This window comes from Lutjanus erythropterus, chromosome 23, assembly GCF_056507025.1.
Source record: "Lutjanus erythropterus isolate fLutEry1 chromosome 23, fLutEry1.hap2, whole genome shotgun sequence".
NCBI lineage: Eukaryota > Metazoa > Chordata > Actinopteri > Lutjaniformes > Lutjanidae > Lutjanus > Lutjanus erythropterus.
The window spans coordinates 23,296,809-23,317,258 of record NC_139339.1 but is presented as its reverse complement, the minus strand read 5'-3'; the positions used below and the strand labels follow the sequence as shown (position 1 = coordinate 23,317,258).

Genomic DNA, 20,450 nt, shown 5'->3' with positions numbered 1-20,450 from the left:
ATAGATATAGATATAGATATACACAAACATACACACACACAAGCCCGCTTGAATAATTGCAAGAAAAAGAAAGCACCCTTCATCTTGTTGTTCTGTCAATAACACAGATTGAAGACAATAATATAGTTGGGATATACAGAACACAGGAGCCTGAGAAATGTCATGGATAGATAGATTGTCTGTGGGTAAAAGTTGCATTATATGTGTAAAAGGTACAGTATGTGTCTTGACTAGAACCTGCTCCAGAGCAGGATAGCTGTGCATCATATATTGATCTAATGTTCAACCAGAGAGACTGAGCTCGGCCCAGACATTGGTCACTTTGGAAGGTAGCTACTGTGTATTTCATACTGTATTTTGTACTGTGCAGTGTGTACTTACTGTTTTCATTATGTAAGGCACCTGCATTGGTGGCCTGGTCACTTTATAAGGTAGTTATCCTGTGATTTACATTGTATATTGTAGCCTGCAGTGTGTACCTACTGCTTTATTTATTAGGCACCTGCATTTACTGTAGTCTTTACTGTGCTTTAAATTTTATTTATTGCGTCTTCTTGTTATGTGTAGAACTACAGATGGAAATCAGCGTCTTCAGTCTTGTGTGACTGTTTTCATTTCTTGTAAAAGATCAGTGTCATTGCACACTGTCTTTTTATAAATCAAATCAACTAAACTAAACATAATAGGCTAATGCACTCCTCTCTCTCTGTGATCCAGAACCCTGAACCATGAGAAACTGACATGCTGGTGTTGTCCACTTCACATGGTCTCTTCTTCTCCAACATTGGCGTCCTCACATTCAGCTCGAAGGAAACCTCAATATGTACGGTAAGTCATTGCTGAAAATGTTTGCTTATTTAAAGTAGGTAAGATTAGACCTGTCCAACTTTACTAACCCCAGGCTGTTAGTGGAGACGGGACTTATAGTGTCTCTGATTTTATAAGTCAATGATATACTTTAGTAAGAAGCCTGTGAGAACATTCATTGTAACAAACTAATTTCATTTATATCTTAAGAACTAGTGACAATAGACCTAAATAATAAGATTTATGTGCATTTCAGGGTCACGGTTTTGATGATCAGTTTTTTTTTTTTTTTTTTCATATAAGTCACCAGTACAACATTAGATCACTTACCTCAGCCTCTGTCTTTCAAAAACATTTCCTTACCTTTAAACAGAGGTACAGCCGCAGTGGTCTTGATTGGAGAGCTCCTGAAGACTCTACTTGACTTGCATGATTGCTTTTTAAAGTTTGGAACACTATCATGCCTTCATTTTTAAAACATCTTCACCAAACTGATTGGCTACTTGTGATGATTTTTTCTTTGGCTATGTGAAAAGCATTTTCCCTCTAGAGGTGTGAAGAAGGCTGTTCATGAAGACTCGAGTGTAACTGATGAGAGTTTTGCATGTGAATTTTCCAAATACATGTATTTCCAAAGCAAAATCTGTGTGATAAGTTGAAACAGCAGACCTTAGAAACAAGAAATATATTTTAGGGGGTTAAATTCGCTGTGATTCTGATAATTAGATGTGTTTATAAAAGAAAATCAAAACTGTTTCTCCAACTCTTATTGTTTCAAAAGGTAGCACTTGAAGCAGCTTAGAACATTTTACGTACCTGCATGAGTCTCATTGTTTCTGGGTTGTACCCTTTAATGGTTCAATGCACTTATTGTAAGTGGTTTCAGCTAAATAACTTATAAAAATATGACTTACATGATTATTACGTCTTCTAGAGGGATCACAGCCAAGCACCACCTATTGAATGTCTATTCAAAAAGCAGCAGATGGCTTCACCACAGGTGTGATTTATATACTTAAATTAGTCAAACTGGAATAAAAAAAAAACTGTTACCTGCAAGATCTGGTCAGTATGGAAGCCCTGAGAGGCAAGTGAGGAAAGAAAATCTGGTGATCCATTTTCTGATCTATAAGTATAAACTTTACTGTTTCACTGCCCCGATGTCATTTTGGATTTTATATATATACAAATAAAGAATACAGGCCGATATATCAATATCAGAATTGTTTTACTCTCAAAAATCGGTATGGCGTCGGCCCCAAAAAATCTAATATTGTAAGTGCTCTACACATAACAAGAAACTTTTCTATCAATATACAATTTATTGTGTTATAACATGGTAATATTGTGAAACATCAAAGTTTAACATTATGTGATAATTTATATTTTATGTTATGTTATAACAAGATGAATAGTATATTATGTAATATTTTATTGTTATAGTGTGATAAGTTTGTATATCATAATAACATTATAATGCGATATTGATCTGTTTTCTTATTTTTCTTTCTATTTCAGCAATAGGCCTCCAGACTTTTTCAATTGTTTTCAGAAGAAAAAAAAACAAAAAAAAAACCACTTTAGATCAGACCTAGAAAATGGATCACCTGAATGTTTCCCTTCACCTGCCTCTCAGGGCTTCCGTAGATTAGCCTGGTGGTTCATTGTTTTTTCTTGTTTTCACAGTGACACCAGTTTAATTAATGGTGACGTGTTCTTCAGCCACACATTGAGTCCCTACCACTCCAGAGGTGTTGGCCTGAGGCTGATCCAGACTTCTCTGTTCAGGTAATTGATTCAAAATTTAGTAATCAGTTTAGTTTATATTATAGAAAACTTAAAAACTTGATGATTCTTGCACAATTCTGGAGTTATAATTGTAAGGAATGTATTTTTTGTGAATGATTCCGAAGTCGATTAAGTTTATTCCATAAAACAAATGTTTTTTTTTTATCACTGTCCAAATTATCTGTGTTACGTCATTGGGTAAAATCAAATTAGACAAGGAGACGATAAAGAGACCACGTGACACAGGGAGTAAGAAGTATATAACCAAGTGTATTCCCTCTGTTAATGTACACATATTTAGAGTCATCTCACTGGAACACTTTACAATAACATTTAGAAAGAACAGGAAGATACTGGGAGGAGTATGCTCGGAATGGAGAAAGAGAGAAACCAGACGAACGTGGCGGGAGGGTGAACCGACGGGAGCCTGTCAAATGAAGCGGCTGCCATCTTGTCTCCAGCCATATAGACAGAAATAGATCTAAAACAAATGAAAATTAAAAAAATAAACATGGAGGATGGATGGATAGAGACTGCTTTCTCCACAGGGTATGGTGACATACAGAGAAAAAGGAATAGATGCAGGACAAAAAATAGATTGAGGATGACAGATGGAGGATAAAAGGAGAGGAACCAGGTGGTTTTCATGTTCATAACCCAAATCACATTTGCTCAATTACCAAAAGAAAATACATAGAAATTTCAGTTTCCCAGAATCATAGTCATTTTTTTCTCCAAACAGGAATGATAGTAGGGAAAACACATTTCTCTTAGTAATGGGATGAGAGTCAAATATTTAGACATTTCACAAACTTTTTTCAGGATTTTTCTTTTCTTTTCATGGTACAGTTGTCTTTTTTTAATAGAGTTGAGAAAATTGGAATACTAGAGTTCTGTTGTACATCTTCCAGGGAACTGCCGTTCACCTTTTTTATGTGTGTGCTCTTCCCACAAAAGTTCGCTTATTCGCCCATTGGCTGCCATCAGTCCAGTCAGGCTTCGAGAGACGGGGGCCAGAGACACAGTTGCTTTTTCAGCCGCGGGGTATGTGACTCTCCACAGTGGAACTCCAGCAAGAATGAATTTTTCCCTAAAATGTCTCTCATTTCTCCAGAGAAAAAGAATCAAATAAAAAAAAGAGAAGAGCAAACCAAAGTGACTGAGTCTTGCAGCAAGGCGTTGCATCAGCCGCACTGTTCATGAAGTGGGGGGCGGGGGAATTGGGATTGGGGAATTTGGGCGGTGAAACTGTTCCGACGTCAAAAATCCTAAAGTCCGTCTTCGCTGCTTACTTTTCCACTCGCTCACGCTTTAGGTCCATAGGTTTCTGCAACGTCTATACATATATTTATAATTATATAGAACAGAGTTCATCTGGTTTGCTGGAGGTTTTTTCTGTTTTTCGGTTATTAGTAACTGTAAGGACGTGACGCAGTTTCTCTGCTGGCCCACTTATGGGGTGCCTCGGAGCCCCAGAAACACATGACACAGATCTGCTGGAACAAAGGACGACCAAAGGGGGGTTTGGCCTCGACAAGTTTTTGGCGGCTAAACGTACAAGTTGGCATCCGTTAGGTTGGAGCGGTGGTATCTCACATAGTTGCTACGTTTAACGTTTTGTTATGATCATCAATCATTGTCATTTATTTTTTGTTTTTTAAAACTCCACAGAAAGAAAAACAGTTTTTATCTCTTTTTGTTCGTAAATGAATACTACATGCTTGAAACACGGCAGAGTTTACGTTGCATCGGCTGCTTGAGCACCGTAGACAAGGAGAGAAACAGAGTGCACGAGCCAATGAGAGGAAGAGAGAGAGAGATCTGACGAGAGGTGAGAGATCCGAGACGTCGAACACTTACAGAGGCGGGAGAGCTGGATTTGACACAGTGGTTCTGTAAGCTGGCAGTATATCGATTTTACAGAGGGATGTCAAGTTGCTAATTCAAGCCTAGCTGGAAAATAATATGTTGATACTGTCGAAGGCGACTGCTTACACCACAAGCTCGCCTGGGAGTGAAGTACAGACCCTGACACAAATACTGACGGTGGTGCTTTCTTACAGTACTCAAGATATTAAATAACCTGTCATGTGCTGATCCATAAATCACTGTTTTATCAGCAGTTAGTACATGGGTGTTGGCACAGTATGTGTTGAGATCTGAGGTGTAATCGCCTTTCCTTAAATCCACACCATGTTAACATTTAATAAGAAGTCAAATCAGTCAAAGCAGAGCTGAAAGGTGTGGACAAAAGCATGATGTCACCTTATTTTCCATCCTCTCTGGGATTAGACTGGATTGGTACCATGTTCAGCCACCTGACAATACTGAGTGTTAATGAATCGCCCTCCATATACTGCCTTTTCTCTCTCTCTCTCTCTCTCTTTCTCTCTCGTCTCTTTCCTTCTCTAAGTGCGTCCGCTGTCTGTCTCTGGGTGTCGCGGCGCGTCCTCAGACGTAGTACTCTTTGTCTTTGTTCTTCTTGTTCTTGGTGACCGTCTTGGCAGTGCTGGGCTGTTTCTCCTTCACCAGGGCTCCATTGCTCTGCGTGGCTGAGTTGCTAATGTAGTTGCGGCTCTGGTCCACCTGGTAGGAGCCCTCGTCGCGGTTGCGGTACTTGTACATGGCATAGAGCAGGATGAGGATGCAGAGGGCGGCGGCTGCCACAATGCCCACCACCATTCCCGTGGTGCTGCTCGACTGCTGCACCTCCACAGCGCCGGGGAGTCCTCTCTCCGGAGACGTGGGGTCTGGAGTGGGAACATGGGGGAAATTCGGGGGGTAGGTTATTCCTGGGACTCTACGGTGGCCTGGGTCTGACGAGGGGTGGGCCGGCGGCAGCAGCACTTGGTCCCGGGTGTTCATTTTCCCGGCGGGGATTTTGTTGTTGCTACTGCTGCTGCCGCCAGCGGCGGGCTTGATGCGGGGACTGAGCTGATCGGGGTTAGCTGTGGGGGTGGAGGAGAGAGGTGGACGGTGGGAGTTGGGGATACGGGAGAAGTGGCGGTCGCGGGGGTTCTGGACCCCGCCCTCGGCGGCTGGGGGAGGAGGGAGGACAGTCCTGTCGGTGACCAGGGGAGAGTTTTTGTAATAGTCCTCGTCATCCGACTCGGTCATCTCCCCCGAGCCGTACGCCGACACCTCAATGGTCTCCTCGCAGTCCTCCTGGTCCAAGGGGCAGGGGGGCCGGCCGTTGGGCAAGGGGAGGGACTCTTTGGTGGTTTCGAGCAGGGTGAGGAAGGGGCGGTAGGTGGTGGGGGGCGGGGGGATTACTGGGTAGCGGGTGGCGATGGATGGGGGGTCTAGGGAGTCCACCGTTATAATGGGCAACACTAATTCACCTCCTAGGACAAGAAAGAGACAACGGAGGAAAAGAGTGTTAGAGACCACCTGAGAGAGGGACCACCTCCAGATCAACAGAAGAAAAACAGCAACAGCAGCACTAAAACTTAACATGAGGTTAGTTCTAAAGTTGAGTTAGTCTGGTCTATTTAAAAAGTTAATATGCTGACTAACTCTGAGCTGGACTAAAATACAAGATGTAAGAAAATACTGTGACTATCTCCCTGTGCTGCACAGACCTACATGTTATATCACTAAAACAAGATAAAAGTACAAATTACACTGAACAACTTAACATCTATTGTACTACACAACCTAGCCTTCACTGCTAACTTTCTACTCTTACCTATGCTGACTACACTAACGCTCAGAAGTCTCTGCTGTGATTGGTTAAATAAGATAGCAAACCACGAGGTTCAGGTCACTTACATCAACAAATTGGCCGCATGATTTTTGCATGAAAAAAAAAATTACAAAAAGAAAGCTGTGTAAGATTGTTCTCGGATAGTGATAAACAACTCCCCCCCCCTTCTTTACCTCTTCTCCTCTTTTTGTGTCTACTGGGTGAAAAGTAATCATAATGTAAGGAAATATATTCTTGAATTATTCATTTAGTTTTTCTCTCAAAATTCTCATGAAGAATGGGCTCAATCCCGTTTCCCCCCCTTTGGGCATGGTGGTTTCAATGGCTCATTTCTAATTAGCTTAATCTGTATGCAGACCCGCAGGAGCTGCTGCGGGAAAACTGATGCCCCTAATTTCTAACCCAAACTCTCAGTAGACACTACAGTACACTGAGAGACAGTATTAAACAGCTCCCTTATTCTCACATGACTCCCTGGTGCCCACTTCCCTCCCAAACACCACACATTAACATGGTGCAATGTTCTTCTTAAAGAGCCACCAACACAAGTGAACACTTACAAAAATTGTCTTAATGAGCCAGAATTTGTTGTCAAGCTTTGGTTATATAATCTGATTGTAGCCCACTGTGAAATCAACACCCAAATTAAATCAAGTTTATTGGGTGTACAATAATAATAATATTTGTAAAAAGTTGTATTCATTCAGGAGGAATCCATCTACCACTGACTGGAGGCCCAACTGGAGTTAATGGGATAGTTTAGATTATTTGATTTGGGGTTGTATGAGGTTCTTATCCATTGTCAGTGTATTACCTACAGTAGATGGCGGTTGACATCAGGGTGGTCGAAGAGAGGAGTACCAGCATGGAAGCTAAACCAAAAATTGTTTTAGCCACCCTAAAAAGAAGGCCTATCAAAAAAAAAACAAACAAAAAAAAAACAAACAAAAAAAAACATATCTAAAAGTGTACTCTATATTGAAAATAATTTCACCGCTTTACCTTGCCTTCAGACACCATTTTCTCCATTTGCAAGAACACTAATTTTATCTCATAGAACACGGGAGTCGATGGTCAACCACTGCCTTGATTGGTTAATTTGTTTGCGTTATTGTTTGAGTTAAGTGTTTTAAAAAGTTTAGTTTGAATTCACCAGAGTCACACAGTAACACAAACAAAGCAGCAGCAGTAGATGAACAAGTCCAGTGTTCTGCATGGTAAAATGACTGATTTTGCCAATGGAGTCTGGTTGGTTCAGCAAGAGCAATACTTGACTCATATAATGCCAGTTTTCCATTGGAAAAGGCTGGCTGAAGGCAAGGTAAAACGCTGAAAATACTTTATGTAAAGCTACAGACTGCTGCTGACCCTGTCCATAGCAGCATGTTGCTTATGGTACATTCCATGTTAACTGGGAAGTTGGAATTTGTGAGTCCCCATTTGGAAATTTCAACTCGGACAACATCATCAACCCTGACCTCAAAATCCAATATGGCTTCTCTGTTTATCAACAGTATTAGAAGTTGTTTATTAGCACTTGTGTTTCAATAAAAAAATCCAAACTGGGGGCATGTTGACCTCCATATACTGTAGGTAATACACTGATAATAAATAAGTACCTCATGCAACCCAATTTCAAATAATCCAAACTATCCCTTTAAGGGTTAAACATATTGGGTGTATGTTAACAGAACATGGCAGAATATCAGTAACAGTATGTACAATTTTCCCTTCAGTCTGACAAATGTGTAAGGGTCACAGTCAAGGAAACATTTGAAAAAACATGGCAGCGGGAATTAGATTATGGCACATCTTGGGGAGAAGAAAAAGGGAAGGTAACAGCAAAACATGACCAAAGAAATGCCAACATCACCAGCATAAAATCATGACTCTGGCTCTTTGTTCATTTGATGAGGTAAATCAGAGTGACTCAGAGGGAGAGGGGGGTTGGATCAGGCATTTCAGGGATGGGGGGGGGTGGGGGGGGTGGGGGTGGTATAGGGGGAGGTGTTGGGATTGGAACAGTCCCCCTCCCCCCCGTGCCCTTTAATTCAGCTCAGCAAACGCTCAAGCACCCCAAAACCCGGAGCCACCCCAAACCTTGTCAGTTATACAGCCATACATTTTCACTCAGAGAAAAGGCTTTGTTACAAAAGGTGATGCATTGAGTTAACAAAGCCACTAAACACAACAGCATATAACAACACACTTCAGAGAAAACAGGCCTTGAAATGAAGCAAAATGTGAGAGCTGTGAAGGAAAAAAACTTAGTGATTCTTCGTCTAACTTATTGCTGTACCAGTGCTGGAAAGGCTAGTTTCCATGGCAATGCTCAAGTTATTTCTCTCCATTATATTTTCTTTCTCTCTGTGTTTGAGGGCTGTGTTTCACCTTGAAGGCTGAGAGGACAGCAGAGTGTGGTGGCATATTTGAGGAACAAAGGAGAGTCGAACGGAGTAGGATTTTGCAAGTTTTAGTGCTTTGTTTTTTTTTTTTGTTTTTTTTTTCTTGCGTGACTTTGACAAGTTATTTCACTAAACCAGTTTCAGGGACCTCAGAGATTGCTCCCCGGAGATCCGGGAAGGTACGTGTGACTGAGGGTGACGGACGAGATGGTGGTGTCACTATCTTTGCTTTGCCATCTGTCTGCATGGTAGAGATGCTGCGAGTGCAATTTCAAGCTCTATACCTTCTGCTCGGTGTGCAGCCCACCAATTACTGAAGAGGTACCTCCACTCACTGCGTGCCCCACTTACAGTACATGAGGCTGACACTGCAAATGGATTGGCCTGTTACGGTAAACTCCTCATGTAATCCTCACAGAATCGACTTAACTTTTCTGTCGACCTCATGTGAACCCAGAGTACAGCGCTTTTAAAACAAGTATTTATGCACTCAGGAGGCAAATTGATCTTCCCTAAGTCCCGCCTCTTTTTGCTCTGTGCTCCAATAACAGTTGAGTACTCAGTGGAACCTTGTCCAACTTTCCACTTTCCCTTTTCTGTACTTACGTACACTATGTGCCAGGCTTGTCAAAATTTGAAGATGGCTAAAAGATATAACTGGTACGTCTCTTGTTTTTTTTTCCAAGATTGTTCTGCCTACTCCCGTCCTTCTATGCTGTGATTGGCTACTGTTACCGTGCTGTGCTTGGCTGGAACGCATTGCCTCGACGATGCATCCTTGTGATTGCTGAGAACCTGTCTAATGTTGTGTGTTTTGTGTGTAATGTTTTGCCTAAACCTAACAAAACTGCAACTGAAAACAATGCTAATAAAATATAACAAAAACAAATACGAGCAATAATAACAATAATTGAAATTAATAAGTCAACTGAGTCTAAGAAAAGTTAACATTTAGCTTCACATGGGACACAAACCCCAGAAATCCCATTAATCCACCACAACCTCGCTTCTCACTTCGTACCAACTGAAAATATCTACACTCGCACTCACAGCCAATCACTGCACAGTAAAGTGGAACTGTCTGGAGAAAAAAAAAAAGAACAACGCTGATGGAGCCCCTGTAAAAGCCAAATATATACACTGTAGTCACATCTTAAGTGCAGGAAAAGGGGAAGTTGATGGAGGTTCTGCTGGAGACCAGGCTTGCTAAACTGTTATTAGAGCACTGAGCGAAAAGGGTCAATGCAGGCATTGTATAAAAATGTCTTTACCCTACAGATGTTTGCATACCATTTTTTTCTTCCTGAACTTTGCATATGGACAGATACAGAGTACTGATCTGATACTAGCATGGTAAAAAATATCTCTTAATGTGTATTATTATTTCTTTAACTGCTCTACTACTAACCCTGTATGGAGGTGGCTCATGATAAGGGAAGTAGCAGGGTCCTGTTTCAGGGATAACATAGGTGTCAGACTGGGTATAGACTCGCATACTCACCAATACCAAATCCAGAATTTTTGGCATTTCCAATACTGGTATCAGTAACAGAGCAACCTTATCTTTAACAGTAAAGAATTGTTTCAACACATCACTCCAACACTCTGCTGTTCTCTGAGTGCCTGGTAGAGCCAAAGCCTGAAGGCAGTATATCATCATCCTGTATGAGTGGCAGGCAGTGGCTACTGGAAAAATAATGAACCTCAGCCCTCATACACAGAGTGAGCCACATCTCAGCACACTAGGAACGTATCAAGTGAACCATCTTTTCATTTCCTGTTGTGTGACCCAAGCCTACTGCAACCATACTTTAAACCAATCAACAAGTTCAATTGGCTTCCCCCTCCTCCACGACTGCACCCTCTCCTCTCCGTACGCAGCTCTGATTGTTCAGTTCACACCCACCGGCAGGCTGCTGACAGCCTGAGACACTTGACTTGAATCATCACAAAGAACACGTGTTCTCCTGCTGAAAGCTGCCAAGAAGAGCCATGATGGATCTGTGACATGCAGGCGGTTTTCAACGTCAACCCACGTGAGCATGATTTTACATCAGGGTTTGTTAATATCATGTTCATTTAAGTAAAATCCCCTCACCTTGTGGTTCACTCATCAGTGTCTGACTGATATCAGTCAGCCGATATTGACCTATCACAGCTATGTATCAGTGTAGAGCAAGGATCCAAGGTAATTTATTATCAACACATGGTTGTACAAGGAAATTAGAGATGTAGTCCCTTTATAATACACATGAATCACAATGTATTTACAGATAATTAATTAAATTCAAAATGAATACGTTTTTGCTCCCAAACACATTTTGTTTTTGTGCTCTTTTTTATTTTTATAGGCAGCATTTTTATGTATATGTAGTCTTTTTTCTTAATTCAAGTTGTATATGTAGCCTGACCGATATGTTGGTTGACCGATATCATCATCCCGATCACATCTGTCAGTCAATATCAGTATCACCATACATGCTGTCCAATATGTGCCCATATGATTTCTTTTTTAATGAACATAATGCAGATTGTTTTCATTTGTTAGCTTAATAGGCAGTATTTTATTTATATTTTAATATTTTTATTTATATTTTAATATTTTCCTAAGTTCAGATTTAACATTTACATGTATTTTGCCCTATTTATGTTATTGTTATTTATAATTATTAAAAATACTGGTGAAAGTTTACAGATTCAGTGCCCTTATATCATTTTGGACATTAAACTTGGAAAATATTCTGCCTCCATTACATGTCTTAGTCACAAGTGTTAACTACTTTTTTGAGATCATAAAGAAAGAAATAAAGAATATCAGCTAATATACTGATATTTCTTTATTCCCTTATATCGATCTGGACCGTATATAAGGATACAAGAGAAGTGTAAGGACTCGGGTGATACTGGGTTTTGGGGGCCGATACTGATATTAGGGAATAAATATATACATATATATATTGGTCGATACATCAGTATCTATCTATCTGTATCTATCTACATACATGTAAGTATATTAAAAAAGAATATTGGCCGCTAGCGATATCGGCCCCAAAAATCCAATGTCAGTCGTGCTCTAGTTTGAGCCAGAACCAGGGCTGCCTGAGCCCAGTCAGTTCTGTCAGTTCTGATGCAAACGGTGCCTGATTCCAGCGTGTGTGGGCGTCTCTTTCTTTAACATTGTAAGACTGTCATTTACGCATCAAAGTGAGACAGACTCAAAGATATTCAGCCTGATTGATTGAGTTTGACTCCATTGATTTGAACAGCTGAGGCGGTGGAACCACGTTTAGCCCGCATGATGAAATTTCTGCTTTATCTTTACCCACACGCCACTCTCCACACCGCTGCCGGTATGAGTCACCCCCCCCCTCTATTTACTCAAAATGAGAGCAGGGCTGATGGATACTGATGCATCTGTGTCGGCCTCCTAACAAACATCGTTACTCTGCCGATCACGTCAGTCCGCTCACATCCATTTGAAATATTTAGAGCAAAAAGGTTGTTTGGAGTTTGAGTATTCTATAATTCAGCTTTGATTAGGCTGCAGATGGAAAATCCAGCAGCGTGTCCGAGCATAATATATTTCCCAATGCTTGCTTTTAAATCACGCCACAATATGTACAATTACGGCAATATAATCTGTACAACAGGAAGAAAAAAAAACCCTGTTTCTTTATACATATGACTCCATAAACTGTTTACAAGTGCTGCCGTCGCTCTCAGGCGAAACTGATTTATTTTGACACAAAGGGATGATGCTCTGCTCATATCGTGTCTCACTGAGAGTCACATACTGGCTGGAGTCAAAGTCACCTCCCAGCAGCTCATCAGCACCTGGATCGACTCCACGAAGCTGGCTGGATTTGTTTTTCTGGCCGGCCTGGTGTTTCTGCCTCACTGTGGTGTAAATCTCAGATATGCTCAGAGAATTTCAAAATCCACTACTTCACTGCTTTTGCTTTGGGCCCGTTCCTGGCCCACTTCATGGTCTCTAGATGTTTTTTTTTCCTCCTGCCGCGGTGCTGGAGTATATCTGCTTCACATCTCGTCTCCGCTGCACGCTTCCCTTTAAGTGTATCTGTTGAATTAGACTGCAAAGCTCTCAAGTAAATGCAGAATTAAGTAGAAAAAGGAGAAATAACTGGGTGAGGTGGTTCAGACAATTTGTGAACCAGTAAGTCTGCACCATGCCCCTGGGAGAATCCATGATATTTATTTACAGTTTGAAGCGTGAGTAGAAAGACGCCCCGTTGAGACAACAGTGGCACGAGAAGAGAAACAAGACGCCACTGCTTTCAATAAGACGACACAAATGTGGAGTTTATAGCAAAGATGACAAAACGCACCACTGACCAGTTATGAAGTGAAATGGTTGCATATAATGTTGAATAATGCAGTTCTCTGGGTTTTGATCTGTGCATTTAACAGTAGACTGAGCTGACTGAGCAGCAGCCGCTGCTTTTATTCCGTTAGAGCCAACAAATGTAATAACCGATTCCCCTGACTTCTCTTTATGAAAGCTATATTTAATCCTTATTGTTTCTACTCAAGTGTATCTCTGATGATAAAGTACAGCGGGTACATAAACTACTGGAACACTGTTCCATAGCAGTCATAAATAAATGGTGTGTGTGCATATATACAATACATATTTATGTTTATTAATTATGAACAATTACTGAATGGTTATGCAAATAAATGTTAATTAGTTAATGTACACTTATATTTACATATTCATGATTCTTGAATACTAAAGGAAGAGCTATGGAGCTAGATGTAAGACATTTTTACAAGGTATTTGTTGCAAACTTATTTAGCAAAAAACCCATATCAGACAATTTATTACTCCTTGCAGAGTATTTTATATCATTTAAAACATGACTGGAGTTGGACTTGAAGTTAAATCAATACATTATTTATGTTACATGCGTTTTTTTTCTTCCATTTTAGCTGGCATGGCTTTCCAGCATTTTTCCTTCAGGGAGCCCTTTTTTATTATTGACTAAACTGATGACCTCTGACTAAGAGACATATTTTATAGATATTTCATTTTATTGCTGTGTATCATTATTGCCAGACATGTCTGTTTGTTATTTGTTTTATTAGACTTTTGTGACATTTTATTTTTATTATTATAATGTATTGTACATCCTTTTAGCCTGTATGAATGTGAGGTCAGGGTTTTGCTGTAAAACAGATTAGTGCTAAGTCAATTTTTCACTGCTTAAACAACGATGGTTGAAACAGTGCAGTGAACTGCAGGAGGTCTGTGTGAAACAAGTGACTGAGTTGAATTTCGAAAAGATTATTTCCTGTTGTATCAGATGAGTTTTCCTGATATTTTTTAGCAACTTTTTATACAATTCTGTCTGCATTCTGTATTTTCTTTTAATTTTTAACCTTCATACATATTTAATAGGTTTCTCTCTCTTTTTTTTTTTTTTAACAAATTGAGTGTTTTCTCCTTCCGGACACATGGTCATTGTTCTGTTAACTCTTTTCTTGTGCAGGACAAGGTTATTCTCCGTCTGTGAATATAGAAGGTCTTCACTGTGTCCAGTGAGTTTTGTTAAATTTATATCTTAGAATAATATTCTTTAAAAATGACAGTTTCATTTAGTTTTCTTACAAGGAATAAATGAAATCTGGAGATATAGGTCTACTGCATGTTAAAAAAAAGTTTTCTTACACCCCTGTAAAACAAGAGGGCCTTGTGACCCTCTGTGAAGCTTTGATGGTCCCCAGTTGGGGTCGGGAACCCCAACTTGGGAACTAGAGTTCCACAACATTCATTTTTTATTCTATTTCTGTCTTTTAATAATGTGTTGTTTCTTTTATCTTGTCTGTTTATGCCATATGTAAAGCACTTGGAATTGCTACAAATAAACTTGCCTTGTATAGTATTTGTTATTATCCACACTATTTTTAGAATTTGTTCTCATTTTATACAAAACGTTTTGTCACCATTTTGGTTTTTGTTTTAATTTTTCGGTTCTACTGTGTCATTTGTGCTCACGCCATCTGGTAACATTTTTCAAGACACTACACAAAAAAAGTGATAGTGACTAAGAAACCAGTGAGGAATGAGTCAGGAAAGACCTTATAATTAATGAATTGTTAATGAGTCATAAGTAAATGACTGTGATTTGAGGACTATAATAGTAGATACTGATGAGTTTCTCGAAAACAGACTGGGAGATACTTTATTAATAAATCATTAGATGATGACTGATGCATTAATATCTGTGCTTTATCCATGAGTCACTGCTGATTAACACCAGCTGCTGACTGGCACAAACTAGTGACCATTCATTACTTAATCATTACACATCATACTGTGTAGTTACACACTTAGCACTTAGCACTTTCAGGCCACTAGTTTGTGCCACGCAGCCGGCTGGTTCAGAGTTAATCAGGAGCGACTCATGAAGAAAGTGGTGAGTTTGTCGATTGACAGATATTTCTGAACCAATCACCTACTTTATTAACATAGTATCTGATTAATTAATAAGTCTGTCCTCCTATAACCCATGATTAACTACTACTATCTACTCATTAACAATTCATCAAGTGAAGTGATCTGCCGGTGTTTCCACCTGGTAATTGTTAAGGTGGAACCACATCATATCCTGGAAACAATGTTAGCATCTTTAAATATTTAAAGGTTTTTAACAGTCCTGTTTTGCTACCACTATGTTTCTGTCCCTCAGGAGACTTATCGTGACGCGTCATCCTCTCCCACATGGGGCGGAAATGCACAGAAAGAATATATTTATCCCAACGAGAGCAATGATTAGAATAAACATTTACATGGTTTTTGTATTCATATTGATCAGGCTTACGTCCAGTCCAGCCAGACTCTTCTGATTGAGGTGAGAACATGAGGTATTTTTATTCTGATTGGGCTATTATTCAGATCATTTGTGAAATATCAGGGTCCATCTAAGTGCAGTTCCTGCACTTTAATCGTCTTAGGCAGAGCAGAGACGGTGGCAGAGATTGGATGCCCTGTTATCAGCCAAGATCATCCAGAGGACGGCGGTTCAAGCCTCTATATCTCTAAACATCTAAACTGTGGAACCCCCATGATAATCCCGGGGCTGTTTACTTGTGGGGGACGGCCAGCTAAGGGAGATCGATAAAGCATCACACTGACAAATAACTGACACCCAAACCGATCGAGCGGGGCGGGTTTGATCCCAGGCATGCTCTGAGTCACGGCAGGTGAGTGGGCTTGGCTCTTTGGGTCATCCCTCATCTATCGCCCAATCTCTCGGTTGCGCTCGCCCTAAAAAAGAACATTCGCAGATTGTCTCTATAGCGTATCGTCTGATGAATTATTGAGGAGCTCCTCAAAGCTCTGATCTTGTCAGAGTAAAACCGATATAGCGCCTACAACATCCAGGGACTGATAAGTATCTCAGAGGTACGCGAGAGAGAGGGAAAGTGAGGTCGTGCTGAGGTAGAGAAATATGGAGATGAAATGAAAGAGATTTAATGAGCAGGGTTGGTTGGAGAAACAGACGTTTGGATAATATCTTCTCTAATTGTGTGTTACTGTGAGACAATTGGTGTCTGTAGATGACTTTACATGTATGTTAAATGAGTGGTCATGTGAGTGTACAAATGTCTTTTTTTTAGTGTCTTTTCACTTCGTCACTCTCTCCTCCAGTATATGTTTCATCTCTGTAATCCAGATCCCTGCTTCATGGTCTCGTCACTCTTCTGACAGAGGCTCATTAACAACACTGGAGGATCCAAACCAGAGCTTTAATTGGGTGATGTAATTAAGGCTCCCTAACAAAGTCAAAGTTTAATTAGCCTGGTGGGAAAGGCAGGAATTGTTCACGGGAATTTCACTCCGCTCGCTCTCTCAATTTTGCATCCTCGTGAGCTCTCTTTTTCTCCCGCTCTATCTCTCTCCCCCATTTCTCTCTTCTGCTTTGAGCGCAGAGGAACGTGACACAAATCTCAATGAGGGTCAGTCCTTCACAAACGCAGTCCTTCCAGCTCTTTCCCGCTCATCTCTTCTTCGGGTCTTTTTTTTTTTTTTCCCTCCTCGTCCTGTGCTTTTTCTATTTTGCATCTACTGCGAGCTCGTCAGCAAGTGGGTGCCTCACGATTCATTGTCTGAGCTTTTCTACATCCAGGGTCATCATTTAGCAGCAGACAGCCTCCTGGAAAAACTCCTGGATGGAGTGCTGTTGTGAGAAAACAAGGGTAACACTTTATTTGAAGGGGTGTGCAGAACGCTGTCAGGATACAGTCACAACTATGTCATGATGTGTCATAAACATGAAGGAGTCTTAATGAACAATTATGAATGTTGTCATTAAGTATCATTCGGACAATTATGTAATTTTTAATGTAGAGTTGACATTGACATTATCAACATATTATCAACTGTGTAGCTTTATGTTTTAACGTTATATTAAATTGTCATATGTGGTTGGTTTTGACTTTGGCTGTCTTGAGACCATTATAAGTGTGTCATGAATATGTTCTTTGACTTCAAGTAAAGTTGTACATTTTGGACTTGTCATAAACATGTCATTAAATGTTATAAGGCCAGTTTGACAACATAATACAGTACCAAGGTGATTTGAGAGTTTGAGAGTTACCTGATGGAGATCACTTGTTGCTGAAGCTGTTATCCGTAGCTAGAGTTAGCCAGTTAGCTCGGTGAGCCATGGAGCTAGCCACCTAAGTAGCTGACTTAGCCTCGGGTTGCCAGCAGCCAAACCCGGCAAGAGAACCACCTTAGTACTGTATTCTCTGTCAAACTGGTCACTGTCAGTCTTGGAGGCTGTGTTCACCGGCTGTGTTTACTGCGATATCCCAGTCTGGCCAGAGTCGGCCTGCTGGCTGCATGATGGGTCCCGGGCAAACTAACTGATTGGCTGAAACACTTCATTATAAGGGACTACTTAGTGACTACTCAGTGAAGTTGTCACAACAAAGATATCTCAAACAATCAAAAAAATGACATAACTTGCCAAATTCATAAAGACTCCTTTATGCTCACAACAGGTGTCATGTCATGGTTATGACAGTGTAATGTTGCACTCCCCCTCAGATAAAGTGTTATCATAACAAGTTGAATACTTTGTTGTGTTTCTACAGCTGCAGGTAAATACATCTGTAAAGCAGAACCACTGGCTGTGTGTACTGTAAGAAGGAGTTGTATTGATCCCCATGAATTCACAGCAGTCATATCTGGCGCGGCTTAATAGAAAATCCACAGCTGTGCTTAACATTTTTCCTCCTTCCTGAAGGCAGTTCAATAACAGAACTGCATTCTCAACTGTAATTGAAAACACTGGGAATGGCTCCTATCGCGCAATGACTGCAGGCCTGTGTGTGTTTGTGGAGCAGTGATGGAGAGGGCGACATGTTTTGCGGACAATGTTGATTCTTCTCTCCTTGTCCACAGTTTTCACCAAGGCTTATCCGACCCCGCTGGCTCGCCTCGCCGGAACTCTCGTAGCATCTGGAAGGTGCGATACGGGAGCACGTGCACGCCTGCCTGCCCGCGCGGGCGCGTTTGTTGTTTCTCAGGAGAGACGGCTGCAGCGAGAAAACTTTACACCCACGGAGTGAGAGAGACAACTGTCTGTCTGGAAAGGTGAGCATGTCTGCCACTATGTGTGTGTTTGTGTGGGCATACAAGAGAGAGAGAGAGCTGCGTTTCCCCATGGGAGATTAAGCCTGGGCATAGCATCCACCGAAAAACTCTCATTTCTCCTTTCGATAAGAAGGGAATTGAGTCTCTATTTCGGTCCCAACCACCTACAGAGAAAACCGCAGGAGAATGTTACACTCGAGTTTCTCAACACAGGTTCAGATCAGTTTCTCTGCGCACAAACATACCGATTGCTATAATCTCCTACCGTTTACAGTCCAACATATATTCTATTCAGACCACTAATCCCCATCCCTGAAAAAACTTTAGGAAAGTGAAGTGAATTATGGTGATTCTGACACCCTTGCTGTTTTATGTTAATCACTTTCATTGTTTACTTCAGGCTTATTCTACTCTCAGGGTATTGGGGTAGATTTTGGGCAAATCTGGCCTTTGTGTTGTATAACATTGTGGATCCATACTAAGATTAGTCATACATTTTCTATTGTTATTTGCTTTCTTTCCATGTTATAAAAGCCTGGATTGAGCCTATAATTAACTGTATATGCAGTAACTACAGGGATAAGATATAAATGGTGCTTATATGCAAAAAAGTGCAAAGTGAGAATGTAAGTTTCTGTCCCCACTGGAAACATGTTTGTTTGTTTTTTACATGTTTTTTTTTTTTCTTGTTGCTCAGATTATCAAAGGCTCACACCAAGCCTCTCAATCTAATTGAAAATGCATTCCGATCCAGCCAGATCAGGCCAGTCTCTTCTGATTTAGGTGTTTACATGAGGCACTTTTATTTTGATATTATATAATCACATAATTAATTGTATATGTGCAAACTTTTCCCACAGCAATTGCTACCAAGCCTGGGTCTGGGGAGCTGCAGGAGAAAGATGTGAATGGTGCTTATATGCAAATAAGTGTGAAGTGAGAATATGTGCAGTTTTAGTTTTTATACTTTGGATATATGAATGTCATATTATATGTGTATTCTGCTCTCTGTTTACTCCTATGAATAAAGATAATAGTGAAGATGATGGTTATGCTCTGCATTTTATCATTTCCTTTCACCTGCCCAGGGTCTGTAAATGGAAATATAGATATAGATAGTAAATTGAATCTAGTACAAAGCATTTTTGAGACTAATGTATTTTGTTCATGGTCCCTGATAAAGTACAAAAAACTGTTCACTTATCCCTGGTTACACACTAATTACATGTAAAAAAAAAAAATAAAAAAGATAATTTTAAGTATTTTTAAAGCAAAATACTTCTCTTCTTCTCTTCTTTAAGAGCTCAAATATTTTTGAATCATCAACCTCAGGGGCGTACATAAATTTATCACGTAAAATGTGATTATGGGTGACTAGCTAACACTTCTCCCACATATAAAAGTGCACTTCATTGTTAGCTTGTGGCTTCACATTTTGTAAAGAACTTTTTTAAAGTCTGACTTATTAATTTCTTCCTCGCCCTCCTCTTGAACGGTCTTTTAAAGCTCCATTGCTCTTCACGGCTCTGCACTGTGGTGTATTTGACTCATTGTATCATGACGGCCATTTTTGCTGAATTTCGTCATTCGAATTGATTTTGCTGTTCAATATGAAGATTTGGCTTCTTTTCTTTTAGTTCACTGCCACATGCAGTTCCTATATCGCCCTACGGTTACATTAGATTTCCACACAGAGAAGGTGAAAGCGTGCATCCTGCTCATACTTCAGGTATAAAATCCCAGCGCACCACAGAGCTTCTTCGCTTCGCTCTGTTTCTATCACTCTCCTCTGCTTAGTTTTGTGATGATTCTGAGACTCAATTTGTGAGGTTTACAGCCTGCCAGATAATATAAATGTATAATTATGATTTCCCCTTATTTCTAATAATTGTTCTCCCTGTGATTTTTGTAAGCTTCAGTTTTATCCTGTTATTGTAATGCACACTGTCTGACAAAAAGAACAATGAAGAATCTCAGCTGACTGAGGGTTATACACCTGATGATTTGACTCTCAATTTTCAGAGGGAATCTTTATCTGTTTGTGGAAAATGAAAATGAGGTAGGAGACGGAATATAATAAACTAGCTTATGTTGCTCGCATATTTTACTGAATGTGTTT

General features: G+C 40.3%; 1 protein-coding gene and 1 long non-coding RNA gene across 7 annotated transcripts in view; one reads left to right on the top strand and one right to left on the bottom strand.

Moving 5' to 3' along the window:
* The first annotated feature begins 1,740 nt into the window (after positions 1–1,740).
* On the top strand, positions 1,741–19,389 carry LOC146306200 (uncharacterized). The gene is made up of 4 exons (XR_014769074.1): positions 1,741–1,807; positions 2,494–2,595; positions 18,140–18,331; positions 19,192–19,389. It is a non-coding gene; the product is annotated as an uncharacterized LOC146306200 (long non-coding RNA).
* nrxn2b (neurexin 2b) overlaps positions 2,846–20,450 on the bottom strand; it is an 884,227-nt gene continuing 866,622 nt past the window's right edge. For 5 of the 6 annotated variants that reach the window (XM_084712251.1, XM_084712247.1, XM_084712249.1 and 2 more), the window contains one exon: positions 2,846–5,939. In XM_084712251.1, the coding sequence (XP_084568377.1) occupies positions 5,047–5,939 (893 nt within the window). In that variant the 3' untranslated portion in view covers positions 2,846–5,046. The remainder of the gene's footprint in view (positions 5,940–20,450) is intronic. The other variant, XM_084712252.1, reaches the window with a different exon arrangement.